Source organism: Malania oleifera, chromosome 11 (assembly GCF_029873635.1).
Source record: "Malania oleifera isolate guangnan ecotype guangnan chromosome 11, ASM2987363v1, whole genome shotgun sequence".
NCBI lineage: Eukaryota > Viridiplantae > Streptophyta > Magnoliopsida > Santalales > Ximeniaceae > Malania > Malania oleifera.
Genome location: NC_080427.1, coordinates 25,491,359 through 25,515,825, shown reverse-complemented (window position 1 = coordinate 25,515,825; position 24,467 = coordinate 25,491,359). Strand labels below are relative to the sequence as shown.

The following is a 24,467-nucleotide window of genomic DNA, read 5'->3' as shown; positions in this document are numbered from 1 at the left end:
GTTCGTTTAATTAATTCATTTTGTATATTGGATCAAGAGTTGACTTGTCTTTTTGCTCATTAGAAAACTCATTAATTTATATATTTTAGTTAGAATCTATTTAAAATCGACATTATTTTACATGTATATTTTATAAAAAAAATATTTTCTCTCAAGTCAACATTAATAAGATGACAGTCACACTAGATTCATCCATTGTAGCACAGCTATGATTCCACCATTTTATGTGAGAAATAAATTATAAATTATGAACTGTGGTCTTTTCCATCAATTTTTGAGAATTGCATTTTAAGAATAATATTATTTTAATATAGATTCCAATTATTTTTGTTGTAATTTTTATGCTTATCATATGATTTTTATGATACTCTGGATGTTGGTTTTGAATCTTCTTCTCTTGAAGAGCATTGATGACAGACTTACTAGTTTCATTATTTCTATGCTAGTTAAGTTAGATACATGAGATTGAAAGATAAAAGTACAATGTTGTATGAGATGGAATTTACATTTAACACAACATTAATGCTCAAATGAAAATTTTCTAGGAGAAGAATTTTGGGGTAGCCAAATGTTTATACCTACCAAATAATAAATCTAAACATAACTCAATTATTTATGAAATAATCATTGATCAAATTATAGAAAATTTTATTCTTAGACATAATTATTTAATCCATCGCCTAATCTGTCACAGATCTAATCCACTTTGCCAGATATATTCTTGAAGGAGCTTTTTAACTAAATTATGAATTTAATCAAAACTTTCATTGAAGCTGAGGTGTTTTCAAGCTAATGATACAAACAAGATTTCTCTTATTTTGAATATGCAAAATGGAGAGAGTACCATGGTTGCATACTGACATATTGAAACTCACTTCACTACAGAAATAAATTCTACATTAGTTAATTTAACTTTGATGGTTCCCAACAAACTGCTGGTTGTACAAAGCCATGGAATGGAACATGGGAGCTTGGAGGTCATTGAAAAATCCCTGCATAGCTTGGCCTGAGCACATGGTGTTCACTCTTCCAGCCCGTAATCCTCACCAAAATACTTATCAACCAACCCATTTGCCATGTTTCGAAGGTCTTCATTTTCGTGAAATTGGAATCTTTCCATTGCATCGATCCCGTCCTCTCTCTCTACGAGCTTTGGGCCCTCACCGTTTGGCATACCCCTCAAGACCTAAGCATACAAAAGAATAAACAGTTGTTCAACATCAAAATACATCCTTCAATTCACAGATTCACTATGCTGTAAATTAACGAGCAAATCCCATCCTTCATAACAACCATAATGTACAAAATAAGAAACATAGAAGCAGCATAACCCGTTGTTTTTTGCTTTTGTGATGGAAATCATCTATTTTAATTATCAAGCAGGAAAATTAACCCACATCTGCTGGCCACAAAAAGGATCACAATACTATGTACATATGAAATATGAACACAAAATCTATTCATCACCTCTTTTGGAGGTTTTGGGCCCCGCGGGGGGGTGGGGGGGGAGCGGCGCTGTTATAGTGGATGATTGTGTTTCTCTTCACATTAACGTTTTAAAAGGCTCAATTGAGACATGCCACAAGATGATGCCTAGAACTCCATGAGGCAGTACAAACTATCTGACTCTGGAAAGATAAACACATTATGTAGTGACACTTATGCATTCGTACCCCTAAATACCCCTAAAAAAAGAAAGAGGCCTCTCCTGCACCGTTTTGTTGAGCCTAACTCATTTTGGACATTTGAATTCTAAGCTAGGTTTTGCTATAAAATATTAATCAGATGTTTAGACAATACAAATTCCAAAATATGATTTGTTGTCTAAAACTCCTGAACCTTGATGATGTCTAAACCTCGTGAACCTAAACCTTTTCAAAACAATTGAAAGTAACATCTTGAATCATGAAAACAATTTGAACTTTGTTATGTTATACATATTTGTTAGCAGGACTTAATAAATTGACCAATAAGTAGTATAGAAATTATGTTTATTCATATATATATATATATAATCTCTGCAATTTTCTTAATTTGGATTTTTAAGAATATACAACAACACAAACCAAGCCTTAAGCCCCCCACTAGGTGGGGTCGGCTACATGACAAATAACAAAAAGTATATGTAATTTATTTACATAGCTTTATCCAAAAAGTAACAGATTCCTTAAGGTTCACATCTCCCTTCTCAATGATTAAAAACACCTAGCCTTCGTCTTTGTTTTCCAAAAGCTTGAAAAAATTGGAAAAGTATCATGTGATAATAACCAGTGAAACAAGCCAAACAAAACATCAACTTGCTAAGTGATGTGGTATTATGATAAAAAAAAAATACCTGAACTGCTACATGAAATTAAAGCTTGCAAAAAGATGCGGTCTACGAGCAAAATCCACTAATGTGCTAATCATATAAAAATTAACAATGAGAGCATCTGATCTGCTTACCAACTCCATGAATTGCAGTCCAAGTCTTGCAGCTTCAGTATCTGCAGACCTAATCAACTCGATAAAACCAGGAAGACAACCTCTACCAACAAGTGAAACCAAATGCTCCAGAATCAGATTAGGCCTTCCAGCACTTTCTGTGGGGGCAACACAGAGATTACCTAGCGCATATGCTACTTCTTTTCTTATATCAAATGGAGCAGTTGAAAGGAGGCGCAACAACAAGGGCACTGCCTCACTTGAATATATCAACTGCTTTTGCTCCACAGAACCAGCCGCTATATTAGATAGCACCCAAGCTGCTTCCTACATAAATGATAGATCTCCCTATGAAAGGTTGCCAAGATTAATTCTAATAAAGTAAAGAAAATAAACATACCTTTTTCAAGACCCGGTGCTCGCTCTTCAAACATTTTACCAGTGCTGCTATAACATTATCTGAACATGTTAAAAAAAAAAAATCATTACTTAACATGAATCATGTGATAAAAAAGTATTCAAGTGAAACATGAGTAGTTCACTAGCCTGTGACTTCATGACCAGCAACAAGAACGACATAAGTTGTGTGAGCATCCCCAGCCACAAGATTACCCAAACTTCGCAGCACCTAGACAGAAAACTGTGTCATGATCTGGCAACCTGGCCAAACTCCTATGAAAGCCTCGTGAGTTAATTTTTTTAATTCAATCTACATCTACAAGGCCACAAGTATATACATACACCTTACAAAATGAAATACACAATTGTCACTGATATACTGCAAGATGTGCATTATATCCATGGTTTTAAATAAAGGCCGCGACCGTTACGTAACGCCGTTACCTAAAGGTTTTTTGGGTTACCGATACTGTTACACACCGCGAAATCAGTGGGAAGAAAAATCACGGCCGTAGCGGCCGTTACGGACCGCGACCGTTACGTAAAGGCCGCTACGGCCGTTACGTAACCGCTACAAGACTGTTACACCAAAAAAATATTTTATTTTTTACTTTTTCTTCTCACTTTTTCTCTCTCTTTCATATATCATTCTCAATATACCAAGTGGCAAGAGGGGGAAAAGATTATAATGAGGATGACAATGATACAAAATTTGCTTTTTCTTTAAATATTCACAATAGATGCATTAATTAACAATTTCAAAATACTAACTTGTAAGGAATTTTTTTATAATAATATTAGTAATGTGATATTTATGTTCTTTATTATTCAACTTCAACCTTCTTTCTTTTCTAGCTATTTTATATTTATATTATTCGTATGTCTTATATGTCTAATAGACTAATGGAGTGTATAATGTACTTTATTTTATTAATTCATTTAGCACACATAAGAATTTATCACAGATAAGAACAATGAGAAGTATAAATACGCGCGCACACGTAATTTTCTATCAATGATGGTTTAAAACAAATGTAAACTTGTTGCCCTTACCAAATAACTTAGTTACTCGAACTAAAGGGTCCAAAATACACTAAAACCCTTTCTAAGAATGGCCAAAAGCTTAAAACATGCAAGTACGTTAATATGCACAAGGTTGTGTGTGCTTCAAAAAAATTCACAGCCGTTACACCCGCTTCCCGTTATGTAACATCCGCTACTCCTGCTTCCCGTTACACCTGTTACCGTTACGTTACACTACCCGCTACCGCGATTTAAAACCATGATTATATCTTCAAGGCATTATATAAAACCATAATTGAAGGTAAGGAACCTTACCACCCTTTCTATATGCCACTAACAATTCAAAGATGGTGTGAAACCAGACAAGAAGTTGCTATCATTCACATTTCTGAAGGGGCTAAATGCACTCTTCCCCAGATTCACTTTCAAAGCAGAGTTTGCTTTGAAACAAAGAAGTAAGCATCTGAGATTTAAGAATTTGGTGAGCTTCCACCTCATAGAAGACATATCATAGTGTCATCCCCAAAGAGGAGGTGAGAAACTTCCAGCTACCTACCATTTCCCTCCACTGTTAGGCCTTTTAAGAGTCTTGCTCTTGTGGCATTTTACAACAAAAGGCTGAGAATTTCCATGAAAATTATAAAAAGCAAAGGGGAAGGGGATCTACCTGTCGTAATCCCCTGGCGTAACGGAAGAACCCTGAAAGACGCCGTTAACCAGAATGGAGGACAGTGTGGTGAGACACTGCTCAATATATTTGCACCATAAGCTCCCAAAATCCATTTTTTTAGAGCTTACAGAAGAAAACTCCAACAAAAATGGCCAAAGGCTTTTCCCATATCAAGTCTGCAAGAATTCCTCCCTTTCCAGCTCTAGAGTGACTGTCCATCCACAATTTATTAAGCAATGAGGGCAGCATCCACAATTTGCCTACCTTCAACAAAAGCTTGCTGGTGCTCACTTCTGGGATTGTTTTTCTCAATCTTGTGGCGAGAACCTTATGCAAAAGCATGCAGACACTGCCCACCAGACTAACTAGTTGAAAATCTTTGATATTGACAGCCACTGCCTTCTTAGGAATCAGCATAATAAAGGTGGAATTCATGCTATCCAAAAATCTGCCTGTGGAGTGAAACCCATCAAAGACTTCGATAACATCAGCTTCTTGCCTGGAAAAAAACATGGAGAAGCCATTGGGGCCTGGAGCTTTATCACCATTAAAATTTAAAGAGCATAAAGGTTTCTTATTCACTAAATTCAGCCACCAATCCGTGGGTTGGCAGATTTTATTAAAACTTATCCTCAAACTAGTCTCCAGGATGAGTGCTCATGGTAAAGGTCTTCATATAATTTGCAAATACCTTCTTTGTTGTACCCTTCTTCATTTAAATTTTCACCATTTATGATGACTTTGTTCAGGCCTATCTCTTTATAGGCATTGGCTATGCGATGGAAGAATTTGGTTTTGCAGTCACCTTCTTCAAATCAGGCCCTAGACTTTTGTCTCCAAGCAATTTCCTCCACATTAATACTCTTGGATAAATCTTTCCGCACGAGGGTCCGCCTACTTTTTTCTTCATCATTAAGGCTTCGAGTAAGCTCTTTAACACCAAGATCCTGGATTTTCCCCAATGTGGTTTCTTTCTTCACATGGAAGTCTCCAAAGGTGTTCTCTTCCCACCATTTGAGCTTTCCTTTGGTCTATTTTCAACTTGCAAATAAGAATGAAACTTGCAAAGCCTTTAAAGTGGGAACAAGCCCACCACTCCTTGATGAGCTTTCCAAAATCTTCTTGTTTAAGCCACATGTTTTCGAAGCAGATTGGAGCTGATCCCCAAATAATTTCTCCAGTGTCCAACAAAATGAGAAAATGATCAGAAGTAGGCCGAGGGGCGATCTTTACAAACCTGTCAATTCTTGAGAAAAAAGAGGGTCTCTCTTGAGTAAATTCTCTGTGAACGGGGGTTTTTTAAACAGTCCTGAACCCTGAGCTTCAATCAGGCTCCTTGAAGAAACATCAGAATTAGTCCATTCCTTCTCAGTTTGGCTGTATCTGCATTACCTAGAGGAGTGTTGGGCGAAGAGGGTCCATCCTCCTTAAGAGGAATGGGGGTTATGTTAGGTTGAAGGTTAATGGGGAGGAGAGGACGGATTCCCAGTCCTGTATTTTTATACAATGGACCCAAGGAGCATGGTTTTGGATTGGAAAAGGGGGAAGTGACTTTTGGGCCTAGACGGAGGGGGATCCAGCTGTCATCCAGGCTTTGAGTCTCCCACAACCACCCAAGCAAAAAAGCGCGTGGGAGCAGTTAGTCTTTCTTGAGACTCTCCACTTGCACAGGGCAATTCCTGAGGGAGACGCTTATGCGGTGGCCACAGTGGGGGCAGGATCCAATCAACCTGTGGGACTGGAATTCCTGGCTGCTTTGATGTGAGAAGAGTCCTCTTTGTTGCAGAGGGTGGCTGATCGATTCCTGGTTGCTCGTTAGCTCTCTGAGCAGGCCTGGGAAGATGGCCCAACTCCCTCTGTTGAGATTCTACGCCAACCTTTGAAGTTGAAAACTTCTAGGAAAGCTAAGTGCCTCATCCACCTTCGTTGATTCCTGACAAAGGAGCCCATTGAAGCCAGTTTTTTTTTGAGTTGGAGCATTAGGGTTTTCTCATCCTTACTCTTCCTTACAAACCAAAACAGAGGTTTATTGCCAGCCCAGAAACCAGTACAAGATTCAAGAAACCAGTCCACCTTTTCCACCGCCAAGAAGATGGAGACCCTACCGGCCTTACAATAATAAGTGATCCTAGGGCAATAATCTTGTTCTTCATCAAGGAACAAGTCAAATGGTTTCCTCTCCACAACCAACGACCCGTGGCAAGGAAATCTGGGCCTGGAAGGGTATTTCTACGAATAGAGAAAGGAGAAAAGCCCTGTCTTTGGTTCCTCTTACTATCTTCAGGATTGCATGGAAAGAAAGAAATGCTAGAGCTTTGAAGGGACATCCACCTCTTCCAAAATCCTCAAATATAGATGGCTTACTAGTTACCACACTTAGAAGCTAGTTCACTAGGTAGTATATGCTGGAAACACATTTAATTTTTGATCTCTTGGATACATTGTCACAGTGTTGATCCATCTTTCCGTTCTCTCTCTTCTTGTTTGTACATGGGTGGCACCCCCTTGGTGCCCTTTTAGTGAATTTTCTCTTCGCTGATAAAATAATTTAAGTATAAAAAATAACAAAAAAAAAAAAAAAACAGTTACTTGATTCACTTTATTCACTCCAATTAATTTCCAAACAATAAAAAATTACTCATGTCATTAAGCTCTTTTTTTCTTCCCTCTCCCCTCCCCCCCGGCAGGGTCACTGGTGGTTGGCTCATAGAGCTCATTCTAAGATCACTCACTCAAGTAGAAAGTTTACAGAAACATTCAGGAACAATTTTTAAGTTGGGCAGTAGACATGAATTATTCGTACATGTTACACCACAGTGTTTTACACTTCAAAATTCAAGCAGGGTGATTGGCTAGACAAAAAGTAGTCTCCACGCAGAACATAAAAGAAGGTATAGAATTTCATAGCAAACTGACATCCAAACCATACCAAACTGCTTCTACACAAACTGAGTAAATGTAAATAAATAACTGCATGATTCGCTAAGAAAAAATATATGCAGCAGCTACTGCAACTGCAGTCATGAACAATTTAAACGAGCTAGTTTAGTCACTTATTTTGTATTTTACCGGTATAAGCAATTGCAAACAGTTTGATGTTGTCAATCTTTCCACCAGTATTTGAAGGATACCACTCTTCACCAGCATACTAGTAGCAACATTTGAAAGCGCTGAGAGATACACAACTACCCAGGCTACTTCAGTCGCCAACTCCTCATCCCTGAATTTAACAAGCAAAATGGCGGTAGTTAAGCTCTGTTTCTTTCAACTAAAATCTGGAGGTGTTTTTAAAGAGCTTAAATTTTAAGACGCCATAATTTTCAAAGCGAAGTGAAGATACATGATAACAATTCCCTAAACGATAACATAAGGAATTAGGAAGAAAAGAAACATTTTCTTTGGAAACGTCCCACAACAACTATTTTCCATCAAACAAGTGAACCCTTCGCAACAAAAGGAGCTTGGCAGCGAAAGGGGACTTAAAAAATGTAGACAAGTGGCATGTGAAGGTGAACCAATTTACGAGCTAAAATGTTAGCTGCCTTCCTCAGCAGTTTTCCTTTATAACTTGAAGCCTTCTAAGTCGTATAATTTCTGCTACAGGGGAAGCGTCAAAGAGTATAGAGGGCATACGACACTCTAATATAGTGCTGACACATACAGCAGATCTGTATAGTACATCTGCTCTCAGACAGGCAATGTGGTTTTTGGCATCTCATTCCTCCATCTGGTTTATGATTGGAATGCTGTCTAACAAAGCTGTCTGGACAGCAGTCCACACACCATTACACCCACTGACAACTCCATATGATCCCCAAATTAAAAAATTCACAACTACTTACGCTTTTCTTAAATGTCGAATAACTGCATCCAGTACACCTTCAATTTTTATGAGTTCTGTTGCAGCTTTAGAATCTGGTCCCTACAACCAAATAGACTGAAATCATATTCCAAATGAAACCAAAAGGTATAATTATCAGCAGCAGGAAATGGAGGAAAAACAAGAATAGTAGTAAGCCTATCATATCCAGTTCCAAACGGGGTTCTAAACCCGACAAGAGTTCCAGAACTGCATAATCAATCCTATAGGTGGGGCAGGTGAACTATTGCTCTCTAGGTGGGGCAGGTGAACTATTGCTCTCCCTAACATAGGTAGGTGAAACCAATGGAAGAAATTTTTTACAACATAAACCTATTCAGCAACCAAAAAATGCCATATTCAGTTGTTTCCATTATAATCCACTCAATTAGTTGCCTGGTTAAAGCAGAATTCTTAGAGATGCAGTTTTTTATTTAATGAAAAAGTTCAAAACCTTGATCAGGTTTGACAAAGCCCAAGCAGCTGTTCGCACAGTTGAACCCTTGTTTGGCAGCAACATTCTTGCAAGTGGTGGGAGGGCTCCCTGTGATAGCAAGATATTTCTCAGTTCCTCTCCTTCACCCGCAACATTACCCAATGCCCATGCACACTGCTCAGCAACAGGCAAGGAACTCTTCTCTACACATTTAAGTGCACATTTAATTGCCAAATGAGAAAGTGAACAATAAAGTGTATATGAACCCAATAGATTATAACAAAGGAAAAATGCAATGACGAGAAGAAATAATGTACTTCCATGGCGATCAAGGTGGGGCCTTCAATTTGTATAAAAAATTGCAAACCACCACAATGAGCTATTTTTTCCCCATTCATTTTTTATTTTCATTTTCTGGATCTGTATATCTTATAGTCACAGAATCCTGCTACACGTGGCAGAATGATTCCTTTAAATAACATAGGCCATTAATTCCCAAACAATGTCTGTTTTCGCTATGAAAGGCAAGGGATGTCAGCCTGATAACCAAAAATTCTCCAAACAGTAATCTAAATGAACAATTTCTAACAGGAGCCTAAGAAACATATAAAGACACTAAATGGAATAGTTCAACTGCCGAGTCAATCAATGATAGATACTTTTCTAAAGCAAGCTGATGATGCTGCAGCTGCATGAGATTCGACAAGCATTTTTCTAGGATCTGCTGTCTAAAGAGAGCCCTATTTAGATTCCTTCACACATATATTTCACCAAAAATTTTCCCAACTATGAGCTCTCCCTTCCACCTGACATGAGACTCAAGTAATCACAATTAGTCTTGTCTTTCTCAAAAACTAAATCCATATGATGCACCAACCATATTGTTGATCTACTAATGATTTCTACAAGTATAGAGATGTGCAAGACATAAAAAAGAAAGGGGGGGAAAAAGGCAAGGTGCATAGAGCATACTTTCTTAGAGCCTTATCATTGATCTACTAATGATTTCGGCAAGCATTTTGCCTCACGAAGTATGCACATTGCCAACTAAAAACTTACAAGAATAAGCATTCTAAAGAAGGATAACTTGTATAAACCCATTCAAATACAGCAGTTTAATCAAATAATAAACACATGAATAAACATTCTACCCATCCAAGTAAAGCAATTCAGCATAAACCCGTCCAAATAGAAATTTTTTTTCATCAGAATTCAAATTTGTTCCTGAAATGTACAGATCTAGTGACACTAATTTTCCACCAGATATTGTGTTCTCAAATATTAGAAGTTTTGGCAAGCAGTGCATCTTCAAGTATGCCAAGCTTATGGACTTGCCAAACTCATCCCAGAAGTTTTCATATTGAGCTTTTTCTCATTATAGCCTGATTTTTCAACATCTTCTTTTTCCTTGTCCCCAGACTCATCAGCATCCTTCAGCAATTCTATGGATCAAATCAAGGGCCTTCTGGATGGGTTTCTTCTTGATTGTCTTCAAACTGCAGTATTTTTGAAGCATTTCTCATGATACATAAGTGACAATGTACCAGAATTAACAAGACCCTTCAAGAAGCTTAGATACTTCAGTAAAAGCACATCAAATTCATCTGAGATGATGACTAGTCTGACATACAACTTCACATTGGACTTGTTGGTATTGTAACTCCCATAGAGATCATGAAGAGACATAGGAGGCACAAACAAAACAGCCTTGGAACTCAACATCACCTTCAGCTGAAAAGTGACACCAAGCTAGAGGCTACTTGTAACTAAATTCATTTGCTAGAGAGTGGTAGAATTTGGTGTCCTCTTCATCTGTCACCTCCTTTGAATTCTATAACCATATAGCCTTCACATCATCAAAAGATCCCAGTTGTAACTTATTTCCTTCACCGTCTTTAACTTTTTTTATCAGCAAAGAGCAATTATATAAAACAAGGCATCAAGGGGATGCCACCCAAGTACAAAGAAACAACAAGAAAGAAACACTCCTTGCTGAAAAGTATCAAGAAAATCAAGGATTACAATGGGATCCCTTTCATAGTAATCCAATGATCCATGACAGCCTGAATAGGAGAGATAATTCCTTGAAAGGCTCTTCTATTTCTCTCTCCACTTGGTACAGAATATAGGTAGGGGAATGAGAGAAAGAGCTCCTCTCCCTTATAAAGATCAGATCCCTTTCCAAGCCAATAGTTCACCTACCACTGTAGCTATAGTTAGGGGTGAGCATAATTTGGTTAAAACCAAATTAACCGAATTAACCGAGTGAATTCGGTAGGTTTCGTTCAGTTAAAAATTTATTCAGTTTGGTTTGGTTTTCATTTTCATTGAATTTTGGTTTTTGGTTTTTGGTTAGGTTTTTGAGTTTAATATATTCGGTTAACCAAATTAACCGAATAGTATAAATTAATAATAAATAATTATATACATTATATATATTAAATTATTTTTTATATTATATATCCTAAAATTATATATATTTTTATATATTATAAATATTAAAATTTTATATTTATTAAAATATTAAATTGGTTAAAATTGGTTAACTGATTTAACCGAAATTCAGTTCGGTCGGTTTTGAGTTCGGTTAATATATAATTTTGGTTCGTTAATGAGATTTTTTAACCAAAATTTTTCAGTTAATTAACTGAATTAACAGTACCAACCGAATGCTCACCCCTAGCTGCAGTAATCCATTTCTGAATTACAATGGAGATGACCAAGTTCCACAATTTCTTGGTCCATGGACAATGCAGGAGTACATGACTCACTGTCAGCAGATTTCACAATTTCACCTTCTTTATCTTAAGCTTTTTCTCAGCAGATTCATCTTCCCCCTTCTCAGCATCTTCATCTTACACTTCTTCCTCAGAAGAGCTGCTTTCAGATGTTTCCTCTTCATCACTTGACACACTTCATCCGCAGGAAGTTGATAAATTCAGAATATTTCCTCAATGGATTTTTTAATTTGCTATCTTCCAAGTACTCTTTCCAGTTTCATCTGTAAGATCAATATGATTTCTGTTCCACGACTGACTGACACATTCCATACACGTCAGAAACTGCAAATGACCCATCAATCTCTGACTCCCATAAATGCTGTTTGTCATCATTTTCTTGCTAATGATTTCACCATCATCAGCAAGTGCAACAAGTCACAGAAGTAGAACCCTACAGCAAACTGCACAATAAGATTAAGATCTCCACTCATTTGCATTTTCCCCTCAAAAGCTGAGGTTCCAGACTTTACAATGGTTCCAAAGTTCTTAACCACATCCTCCTTGGTCATCCCCATACCTCTATTTTAGATTGGAAGAATTTTATTTTCTTCATGTAACTTAATCTGGATCACAACCTTTGACCTATAAACTTCACCTCAGAATCTCTTTATCAGTGAGACGAAGGAACCTAATCTTGTCTTGTGCATCAGAAGCATTGGACATGACCCTCAAAAAAATGTCTTTGTTTCTGTAAAGAGAGTTGATAAGAATATCCACAAGCCTAAACATATATGACTGAAACTCAAACTTCCCTGCGGAGAGATCTCTTCGACATGGACTCCACTTCCCTCTCAGTGACATCACTCAGCAGATAAGCCATTTGGAACAGCACTGATCTTCTCTTCTACCTTTCACGGATTTGCAAATTTTTCAGAATTACCTCCTGCATTAGCAGGTAATACTGCCTCTGATATGGAAGAAGAGAGGGAAGGCATACAAGAAGCAGAAAGAAGGGACTATCCACTTACTCATCATCCTCGCAACTGTTTCTAGTAGCATCCTACTGAATAATATCCTTTATCACACACACATATCACTAAACTACTATGCACACTTTAAGCACATAGCACTACATGCTTGCTTTTTAAGTTTATACAAAAGTATCCTTACTTTTTAAATTTGTTTATGCAAAAATACTCCTATACATTCTAACTAGAATTATATATCTTCTAATCTCTCATAATGAAATAAATTTGTATCCTATATGAAAGGTTATCTTCTTAGAAACAGAAGCTATCAAATTAAAAGACCATAAAGTGTGCAGCTAGATTCCTCCTAGCCATTAGAACCTTAAAGAATAGCAGGGAGATTGAAGCTTGAATAAAGGTATCACTAAGGGCATGCCAAGAACTTTTAACTGGAGATTGGACTTGTGTCATCCAACATGGCCATGGTATAGGAAATCAGTATGTCGATTGGCTAGTGAAACCCCCAAATACCCTACACAGGAAAAAGTTTAATAATCCTTGAGTCTCCTCCACAAGATACAATAGGTTGTAATTCACTGTTTTATTTTTTGCCCTTGAGTCCTCAATAAGCAAAAAAGGCACTATTTTCATCCATGAAAATTTTTTCAAATAACATCAAGGCGAAACAGACCAAAAACATCAATTCAAAGATTTTAGTACTAAAAAACCTATAATTCAAAACCCACCTAAAAAATTGAAAAATCTATCTTCACTTGTAAGATTTGGTCAAATGACATACATCTCTCCAAAGAATTCAGCACTGTTGTCTAATGACATGCCAATAGAAAAAGTCAATATCGTTCCCATGAGAAATCAAAACTCCATACAAAAGAGTTGACATTTCACTTTACCAGTAACAAAATTAATTATTAATTTTTTTCCAGCTAAACTAGACGTATATTTTACAGGAATTCAACTAACCTCATTTGTCATTTAATTTTCTCATTCATTAAATTTTCAAATGCAATGCACATGCATCTTGACTAGTAAGGTTACTACAAACAAAACATAGAAAAATAGCATAAAAAATATATCTTAGAGGCTCATGAAAATTTTTCTGAAAAAAAAAAAAAAATAGTCTTGCATTTGGTAAGCATCAAACCAAGGGAAATTGTTTCACGCATAAAAGACCTCACAAAACTAAACCTTCATATATAATTATGAATGCATCTGGAATCATAAGCAATGCCAATGATGAGCTTGTGCCTTGTAGATTCAAAAGGGCTTCATTTCAACATTTAACTATTTAAGTTTAAAATGGAGGTTTGCAACCATTCATGCATATTGTTTTAGGACTCGTATTTTTACGAGTTCTTCAAGATAGGAACAAGGAAAAAAAAAAACCCAAAAATTCTTTTTTTCTCTCTTAGTTAAATTATAAGTCATTACCAACCTCCAAGATGAGCAATGAGCAAAGGTAATGCAGGCAACAAAGCTTTCGTCTCTTCTGGTTTCCCTGCTGCAATATTGGTAAGGCACCAAGATGCTTCAAGCAACTGCAATATGCCCACCCATTGAAAAAATATTTATCAAGATCTCCTTCCACAGGTCCTCACTAAATTTGTCATTCTAAATACATACAGTAAGCAGAAACTTAAAAGATGGATCATCTACACATGCAAATTCTGTCCTTCAGTATTACATATTCATACATGACCATCAAACATCATTCAATATTTTTTGGGAAAGCTCACTGCCTAGCTGGAAAAAAATGTTTGGATGCTAGGATTGGTAGAGTGGGTGCAGGGGAGAGGGGGAAATCATCTAGATTGGGCAAAGAACTAGGTAGACTTGCTTCCTCGATTAATTATGACTTATGAGAAGGGGGAGAGGCTTTTGGGTAATAATAGGAATAAGCAATGAAGCTCCTCTCTTCGAATGGCCAGGGCTTAGGTTGCACTACTAAGAATAGAATGGTTAGAGACTTAACTAATAGAGTTTCTCCAAATATTTTGTATAAGGTAGAGGTGGTGGATAGTTTCAGTGAGGGCTCTTTGGGTGTCAAAACTTAATATTGGGCCTTCCATCCTTCCTCGGGAGCACCAAAGGGGCCGATTATCATGCAGCATACAGGATAGCATCATTTGGGGGGATTGTGTGGTGGGGTCTCTTTCTATTCCTATATTGTTAGATGGGGAATAGGAGATTGGTGGTTCACTTCAGTTTATGGGCACATGATATCTGCCATGCAGGTCTCCTTCTTTGATGAGTTTGGCTTGCCTTGTAGCCTGCATTGGGTGGTTGGAAGGGATTTTAACATCATTTGCCTCGCTAGTGACTTATTAGGGCATACTAGGGTGGCTAGTTGTACGAGGATGTTTAACTCTTTCATTCATGATTGTCAGCTTATGGATTGACCTTAAGCAACATTCATTTCACTTGGATTGCTTTACGAGGTAGAGCATCATACTCCCAAATTGATTGCTTTCTATTTGCTAATGATTGGGAGGATATCTTCCCAAATGTTGCTCAGGAAGTTATTATTAGGTCAATATAAGTGAGGCCCTATCCCATTCAGATTTGAAAATATGTTGTTGACTCATCCTTCTATCATTACAGTGCAGAGAGGGTAGAGTTCAGGGGTGGGCATGTTTCAAATTTATGAACAAGTTGAAGTCGTTGAACTCAATTTGAAATTATGGAATAAAAACATTTCTGGAGATTTAAAAGAACAAAAGAATGTGATTTTTAACAAGATTGAAAGCCTGGATAGGTGGGAAGAGTGTGGATTGGATCATGAGGAGGATAGGATTAGGAAGGGTCACCTTAGTATGATTTGGATTTGATCCTGTTCCAGGAGGGGATTAGCAGAAGGTAGAAGTTTAGGGTCAAGTGGATGAAGGATGGGGATTGTATTTCCAAATTGTTACATAGGGCGGCAAATGAGAGGAGGAAAAGTTTTATTCAAGAACTGGAGTTTACTTGGGAAGTATGCTGCTAAACTTATGGGGAAAGAGACAACAGATTTGCATAAGAGTTTGTGTATAGGTTGACCTTAGAGGGCTTCGAGTGTCCTATTAGTAAAAAACTTGCTATTGACCTGGACAGACCCATTAATATTGAGAAGGTGAGGGGAGCTGCGTCTGAGGAGGATAGAAATAAAGCTCCAAGCATGGATGGCTTTATTAGGACGTTCTTACAGGAAAGTTGAGAGGTGAAGCAGGAGGATATTTTGGAGTTCTTTCATGAATTTCATCATAACAGAGTGGTGGAGAAAAGTGTTTACTATTAACTCTACTTTTATAACCCTTATTCCTAAGACAAAGCAGACTTCAGGCAGTTTGATCATTGGCCTTTACAAAAATTTTGGCTGAGATTTTGTCAAAAAAAAAGTTGCAAAAGGGGTTCAGAGGCACAATTACTTTGGAAGCAATATGTTTTCAATAAGGATAGGCAGATTTTAGATGTTGTTTTGGTCCCTAATGAAGTGATGGAGGATGTGAGGAGGGGATGGAGCAGAGTCTTATTCAAGTTGGAATTTGAAAATGACATGGTGAGTTTGAGCTTTTTGGACCACGTTGTGGCCAAAAAGGCCTTTGGAGGCACATGGAGAAGTTGGATTAAAGGATGTTTATCCTCAATAGTGAAAGGTCAACCAAGGCACGGAGGATGTGAGGAGGGGTTGGAGCGGAGTCTTATTCAAGTTGGAATTTGAAAATTACATGGTGAGTTCGAGCTTTTTGGACCACGTTGTGGCTAAAAAGGCCTTTGGAGGCACATGGAGAAGTTGGATTAAAGGATGTTTATCCTCAATAACTATGTTTGTGATAGTGAATGGCCAACCTAGGGCATGGTTTAAGGCTTTGCTTGAGACAAAGGGGGATCCTCCATTTCCTTTTCTCTTTACCCTTGTTATTGATGTGTTGAATGGCATGTTGAGACATGCTCAAGGCCTTAATGTGATTTAGGGGCTTAAGGTTGGTAAGGATGATGCCATTGTTTCTCACCGCCAATTTGCTGATGATACCCTACTTTTCCTTCAGACAATGTCATGAAGTTCCAAAAGGCTTTAACTTTACTTAAATATTTGAGAAAATTTCAAGCTTGAAGATCAACATGTATAACAGTGGTGTTGTAGGAGCAAGGGTGAGTTATAGGATTTTGCTACTTCAACTCATTGTGCTATTTAGATTGGCCTACTACTTATTTGGGTCTCCCCCTTGGGGAATCATAATTCTTCTATTTTTTGGAAGCTAGTGGTGGAGATAGTGGGTAGTAGGTTGGAAGGTTGGAAGAGGGCTCGTTTATCTTTAGGGAGATCATATTACTCTCATTAATGCTGTTCTTTCCAACATTCCCATTTATTTTCTTTTCCATTTTAGAGTTCTAGCAGGCGTGGAGAAAATTATGAGAGACTTTTTGTGGCCAGGTATCAGGGAAGAGAAAATAGATCATTTAGTCAGTCAGGAGAAGGTTAGAAGCCCTAAGTTTGAGGGGGATTTGGTTGGGAACTTGGTGCTTGAAACATCTTGCTAGTTGGTAAATAATTATGGAGGTTCCCCTTGGAAGTTGATTCCTTATGGCACATGGTTATCAAAAGAAAGTATGGATTGCATAAGAACAACTAATGGGGATAGTGGTAATTTTTGTTATGCTCGCGCTTGGAAATTTATTTCTAAGGCTGCCCATTTCTTTTTCCCTCTTACCCATTCTCCTGTTGGGAATGGAAGTCATATTCAGTTCGGGAAGATGTTTGGGTGTGTGAGGTCTCGTTAGAGTGTATGTTCCCTAGTCTTTTCAGATTGTCTCTCTTGCATAATGCTTTGACTATTGTTTGTGGGTGGGTGGTGGGGTGGGTGGGGGTTCTCTTTCTTGGGAATTTCATCTTCTTAGGAATCTTGATGAGAGAGAGGTATAGGAACTTAGGATGTGACAATATTCTTACGAGTGCTGGAATATTTTGTTCCTCTAGTGGATAGTGATTCAATGATATGGATTGGGGATTCTTCAGGTTTTTTTTATCACAAATATTTCCTAGCTCAGCTGCTGAAAAAGCCAAAAGCTCCTTGTTTTCCCTTGAACCATTTTATTTGGGAAGCTAAGTTTCTTTTAAGATCAAGACTTCTATGTGGATTTTGGCTCTTAATAGGCTTAACACCAACAATTTGCTGCAGTGAGGAGATCTTACATGCCATAAGTCCAGATATGTGTGTCATGTGTTTGGAGACGAACCAGGCTCGCGACCATTTGTCACTACATAGTCAGATGGCTAGCTAGCTTTGGGTTTTTCTTTTCTGTCTTTGAGGAGAATTTGATGTTGCCCATAACTATTAGTGTTTTTTTCCCTGGTAGTTACAGAGGCTTTGGGAGGAGTAAGAGGGGAATAGTTTTATGGAGATGCTTAGTTTTCAGCATTTTTTGGACCTTGTGGATTGAAAGGAATGCAATGATTTTCGATGGCCAAACAAATACCTTGCATTTTCTTCAGGATAGAGTTACTTTCCTGGCCTCCTTTTGGGCTCACTCTTTGGGTTTCTTTCAAGGAATGTTGCTGTCAGGTCTTCAGCAGGATTGAAAGGGGGCTTTGATGTGATGATATTTGTTTCTTTACATTTGTTTTTGTTCGTAGGAGGATATCTTATCCTCCTCCTTTCTCTGTAATTTTCTCCCTTTTTAACATGTATATACTATACACACACACATATGTATATGCATACATGTTTATATGCATATCAAAGAAAACATGTTAAAACAAATGACAGCTGGTGACAGAATTTCACGAGGCTGACGTGATGATACAAATACATAATTTAGAAAGATCATTAAACCTGTTCATCTGGAGAACCAAATGAAAGACATTGCACCAGAATAGGCACTACTCCAGCTTTAACAGCCGCTTCAACGGGAGGGAATTCAGATCTTGACAATAAGCGCCTTAATTCACGAAGGGCAGTTACCCTTTTCTGCATTGCACCTTTCCCCCTAATGATTGTATAATGAAGATACGGTAAGCAAGAGGTTTTATATAAACACCACGCAAACAATTTGCTTTAGAAGACACTTGGACACACAAATTCAGAAATTGTGTGGTGTTGCTTATCGTTACTAAATAACATCTTGCCAATAGGAGAAATAAAATTACGAATAGAGATAAGTTTCCAAGAAAAACCGTCCAAACTATCAAGAAAACAACCTATTAGTAGAGATAAGTTTTAACAGGTTGCGCTTCCCAGCACTATTTTCCCATTTCATCAGCAAACCTTACTTGCCAAGCTATGTGAATAGGTTACAATAGGCATTTAGATCGAGTGAAATAAACAATCCAATAACAACCATACAGTAAAACAACAATAACAACCACAGTCTAGTTTCTAAATGAAACCCCTTTATGTTTTGTGGCTGAGTTACAAATGTGTTACTGAACCAGGTTTTAGAACTATTTGTCATATAGAACTAAAAGATAGAACTTATTTATTGTGCAGCCAAAATAATATAAAGTAACATACAGGTAGGCAACTGCAGACTTTAATTCCTCCACAGATGAAGAAGTCTGAGCATCCAAAATTGACTGCTCTTCCTCGATCATCATCTCACTTTCAAGGAGAGCATCACTATCACCACTAATCCCCACTCTGCAAAGGCGCTTGGTGCGCACCAGTGCCTCTCTCCTTTCCTTTGCAACTGTAACTGCATGTTGCCGTCTGCGCGCCGCAGCATTTCCAACTGAAAACCATATTGTTAGTCAGCATTTGACATCTGAAAGAAACAGGTCCAACAACATAAATAAAATGATTTTTTAAGTCTATTTGGAAACCGAAAAAAATAGTCACTAAAAATAATTTCACTGGTTATTGAAGGCTTTAAAAATATTTGATAATTAAAATGAAGCACATAACATATTCATCAATCTAAAAGAAATTTTGTTTCAAAACAACACGATGGGGAAGAATAATCAAAATCAATTTTACTGAGGGCTGACAAAACAACGAAATTTCTGGAAAAAATGCCAAACGGTTTAATCTTTTATGAACCTCGTCCACTTTTAACTCACACATAAGTCCGCTTAGATGTTGAGAAACAAAGTGGAAAGCAAGTCAACACAGCTCAAAGGAGCATAGTGAACTCCTTAGCAAGGTAGTGGCGTGTTTCATTGTTGGGAAACTAAGACAACACGAACCATAACTCTAAAAAGCACATTTCCCACTCATTCCTCGGTGGTTCTCTCAGCAGTCGAACAGTGTAACAAAAACCCTACAAATTCCCTCAACACCGTATTCAAACTTAATCGATATAAAAACACTGCGAATGCTGCCACATATGATTTTCGGGCAAAATAGAGGAGAAATGTCCGAATATAACTAGAATGAGTATACCTGAAGAAGACTTAATAGGATCTCTTCTGTGAGAAGCCAAACCTTCATCCGCCATTGTTAAGCTGCAAATAGAGTTCCTGAACTACGTCTGAGATGAATATGTAAGTTTGAATGATGAAGCAATCACTGATGGCGGACGGATTCCCCAAATGCTTCGATCGCCTTCTCGCACCTACGCGCGAAAATTCCCCACTCCCTCTTCGTTGTTATTTTTGTTTTTGGTTTTTCTTCTTCTTTTTTTTCTTTTTTTTGGTCATCAACTTTATTAATGCATTATTTGTTACTTGTTTTTGTTTATTTTGTTCTTACTTTTTCGTCTTGGCTAAGTTTATTTTTCAACGGAAAATAAGAGCTAACGAAATTTCGATTTTTCTTTTTAAATTTTGATTTTAATAGATGATTATTTTTTTTTAAATTAAATTTATTTTTAATAGTGTTTGTCCATTTAGGTGCAAGTACTTTTAACGTGTTTGTCTTCTTCGTCCTTTTTTTTTATTTATTTTTTTATTGGATATGTTGGGTATTCTAGACTTACACGCCAGACTAATCTCACGCCTACGTCAGTTGTGCCCTCAGCCAACACGTAGGAGGTAAATCGCAGATATGCGGTGCAGGCGATAGAATTTTAATGTCGTGTTTGTCTTCTATTTTTGTACCACTATAAAGGGAATTTCTCTATTTGGTGTCAAGTTTTTGAAAATACCAAATTTACCCCTATTGACTATAACTATCAATAATTATCCTAAAATAATCTTTTAACTATCCATAACTATCCTCAAATACCCTTAAAATAATGTAAAATGCTTATAATTATTACAAAATACCCTATGACTATCTACAATTATCTAAAAATGTCCTTATATTAATTAATTTTTTTTATTTTATTTTTTAAAAGTTTTAAAAAATAGAAAGTCATGGACCATGCACATATTGCATGCCCATGGCTAGTATTTCTTAAAATGATTATTAAGGACGGCATGTGTTATTTTTATCATACCCAAAATAAGTTAGTATGACTAAAATACTAAAGTTAAATTTTAATATAATTTGTTTAAGAATTTTAAGTTTACATGACTTATTTAAAGATGTCCTTTGTTGCATTTATATGTGTTATTAATAAATGTATCGCATGCTATTTGGTAAGTAAGAAAAATAAATATATATATATATATATATATATCAAATCATATCGAAAAAAACGAACCAAATCAAATTGAAAAGTTAGTTGACCATTTTTTTTCGTTCATTTTTTATTTAAATTTAAATTTTTATTATTATCATTTTGGTTTCAATTTGACCCATTTAATAATCATGTTTAACTTAACCAGTGATATATTAGAAATATACATACATATTATGCATAATATTATGTACAATTTTAATAATTTCAATTTAAAAAACAATTGTATTTCTCCAAGATTAAGGTTTGCATTTTAGTAATGAAATAAAGAATACATTACACTTTATATCTTGATTATTGTGGAAGAAATAAATCCTAATTTGTAGTGTATTAAAATTTTAAATTAGATCCAATGGTTCAGTTAACCATTGGATATTGATTTAAAAATTCATTAACAGAATTTTTATTACCATTTGGAATTATTCGGTTTCGGTTCTCGTTTCCTGACGAATCAAAACCTAGGTTTGGTTAATGGTTCGGGAGTATAGTTCAATTAACTGAACCGTATCTAGTATTTCTATAGTAATTGCGAATACTTAACTAAGTTATATGTGTATATCTAATTTTGATTATGAATAATTCATTTTTAACAATATATGCTTGATTTTCTACTTGGATATAATTCTCATCAATAAATATTTCAAATAACAATTAAATTTGGAATATCTTTGTTATGCTCCTCTTGAAAGATATTTCTAAATAAAAAATAAATGAAATGAAAATTTGAATACAAAGCATGATGAAATCAAGTGATAAATTTAATTTCATTCCCGTCTATTTTGTTCAATACCTACATACCAAACATGTTTTAAGTTGATTATGAGCATTTTTTTTATTTTTAAATGAAAAATATTTTTCTTAAAGTCAGTTTTGTTTTCTTGCTCATATATTAGACCCTTGATTACCAACATTTTAAGGAAATGGTAAAAGATGACCTATCATTGATTACCTTGTGGCATTTGGTGAATTGACACTTTATGGTGCTAATGAAAGAACATTTAGATAGTGATTTGTTTGATAACATTTTCGACACGACCAAATATGGAAATGGTTGGACTCATGGTCTTTAAAAGAATTGCTATAGTGACTAGTTACAATTGGCATGGTTTGATAGTAAGTTTGAGTATATGTCAGCTGCTTCATTGATACTAGAGCTTGCTTAGGTGTGGAAAAAGTCGTGGTTAAAGAGAAATTATGCTTAATGCAAGGTATTAACCCACAAATTGTGTGTAGTATTAATGACGGAGGATGCAATGTAGACATGTTAACGAATCATGATGGTTGCTTGGCAATTATCCGTGAAGGAATGCCTAGTTGGTTCTATCTTGTTGGCAAATGTTGCATCCAACGAAACCAAGTAGTTAGGGATTTAAAAAAAAATTAAAACCTTTATTGATATGCCCTCACTTTTGACGGAGGAATACCGTGGTTATAAGACAAGCATTGAAAGGATTATAAATTATGAAATTAAAACCCTCCCAGAAAAAACACCAAAAACCAACCAAATCAGGATAATAAATCCAAACAATGCTAAATAAGAAACAAATCTAAACAAGTCTAGATAAAATCAAAATACATTCAAACAAACGTAAACCCACCAGAGCAAAAATCGATAAGTTAAACAAAAAAATAGTTACGGTTGTCTACTATTGACCCTAGATAGTTGTGGGTATCAATTGTATAAAAATGACATGTGGATGACATGAGATATTAGAAGGAATTTATCCATGGTTTTTTTGCACTTGTCTTAAGTGTGTAATCCTTGTCTTTGAACAAGAATAAAAATAAGGTTGAGAGGTATTACCCCTTTAATGTCATTATCTCATGTATGTCATTTGTTGTTTTGTTCATACTACACTTTTTTTTTACACACACTTACAGGATTAACCAGTGAATTTGGATTATGGCTATTGGCTAAACCAATTAAGACTTGGTACTATTACAACGTCAAAGTGTACCATGAAAACTTAGATCTTGTGACATCATGCATGTTGGTGTTGCTTTTGAGTTTTGTAACTCAATAATTTGACAAGTCATTTTAAAGAGACACTTTAGCAATTAAATATTGTATTCAAATTGTGTTTTGACTATCCATTTAGTTAGACATTTTTCACTTATCGAAGCATATAGAATAACTTTTGAACTAATTTATGGCTTTACCTTGTCTTGCATGATTTGGTTTGGTCCATTGTATACTATAGATGGATAATGAATAGACTTGAGATAAGTTTAGAAAATGGGTTGCCACTTGTGTAGCCATTTATGTAATATATGCATATGGGAATTGAAGATCATAGAGAAAATCAAGATTGGGGTGTATGGAAAGGAATTCAAAAAGCAAAGGCAAATTTAAGGAGGTATGCAAAAATACAAGTTGAAAATGGGAAGAAAACTTCCTTTTTCGCATAATAAATGGGCAACAAAACTTCCCTTCAAAGCTCAATTCCCTAATCTCTTTTGTTTGTCCACTAGCAAGAAGCTAAGGTTAATGAGTTGTTAGTCAATAATCAAGGCAAGCTAGTGGTGTTGTAGCTGGAGCCAAAAGACAGCCAGGAGCTGAAGCTGAGTTGGAGACGCGGTCCATTCATGGAGCTGAGTTGGAAAACGCAGGGCATTTAATCTCCATTTTATCTCTCCATTGTAACTTCCCATTTATGCTTAATAGTGATTAAATTGTAATTTAAATATTAGTCCTATAAATAAAGGACTGAGGAATGACACAGTATATAGAGAGAAGCTTAGAGAGTTAGAGAGCAAAGAGGAGAAAGAGGAAGAAGAAAGGGAGGGAGAGAGTGAGAGAATTGTAATTTTTCGGCTAAATAGTGAATATTTGGTGTGTGCTCCATGGACGTAGGTCGATATTGACCAAACCACGTTAAAATTTTGGTGTCACATTTATCTAGATGCTCACAGGTTCCTAAGAAGTGGTATCAGAGTCCTATTGGAGCAGAAAAGTTAGATTGGAAGTGATCCCGAAATTAGAGCTCTGTCTAGTGAATCAAAACTAAGTTTTGAGGTCACCATCGCATTCAGCTTGCCGAGACGAAGAGAATTGCGCAAATCGGAGCTCGAAAGGAGTTCAGACGAAGCCTCACGCGCCCTCACGCGTCTTGCCAGAGTAGGACGCTTCGATACGCGCCGGTCACGTGCCAATGACCAAATCCTTCACGCACCACACGCGTTGCACGCGTCGTCCTCGCCCGATCAGCCTCGACCTGACCCAGAGGAAACCCGACCCGCCCAGATAAAAACTCATACCAGGTCAACCTGAGAACCGGATCCAACCTGCTGACATAGAACCGGCCATGTTAGCATCGTTGAGTCAGCCAAAGTGCTATGTCAGTCATAGGTGCCACGTCAACGGTGGACCCCACTTCCGCGTCAGCAGTGGCCCCACAGCCATGTTAGCATATGG

General features: G+C 36.6%; 1 protein-coding gene and 1 pseudogene across 1 annotated transcript; both read right to left on the bottom strand.

Moving 5' to 3' along the window:
- Positions 1–731: 731 nt before the first annotated feature.
- Positions 732–20,192, bottom strand: LOC131168406 (importin subunit alpha-9). Its single transcript, XM_058127791.1, has 11 exons — positions 19,873–20,192; positions 19,006–19,222; positions 18,328–18,481; positions 13,953–14,055; positions 8,830–9,014; positions 8,359–8,438; positions 7,586–7,736; positions 2,971–3,052; positions 2,825–2,883; positions 2,446–2,751; positions 732–1,186 (listed from the first exon to the last, which is right to left on the bottom strand). The coding sequence occupies exons 1-11, from the start codon at positions 19,925–19,927 to the stop codon at positions 1,022–1,024; spliced, it is 1,557 nt and encodes a 518-aa protein (XP_057983774.1). The 5' UTR covers positions 19,928–20,192; the 3' UTR covers positions 732–1,021.
- Positions 9,959–12,526, bottom strand: LOC131167935 (endoplasmin homolog; annotated as a pseudogene).
- Positions 20,193–24,467: the final 4,275 nt, after the last annotated feature.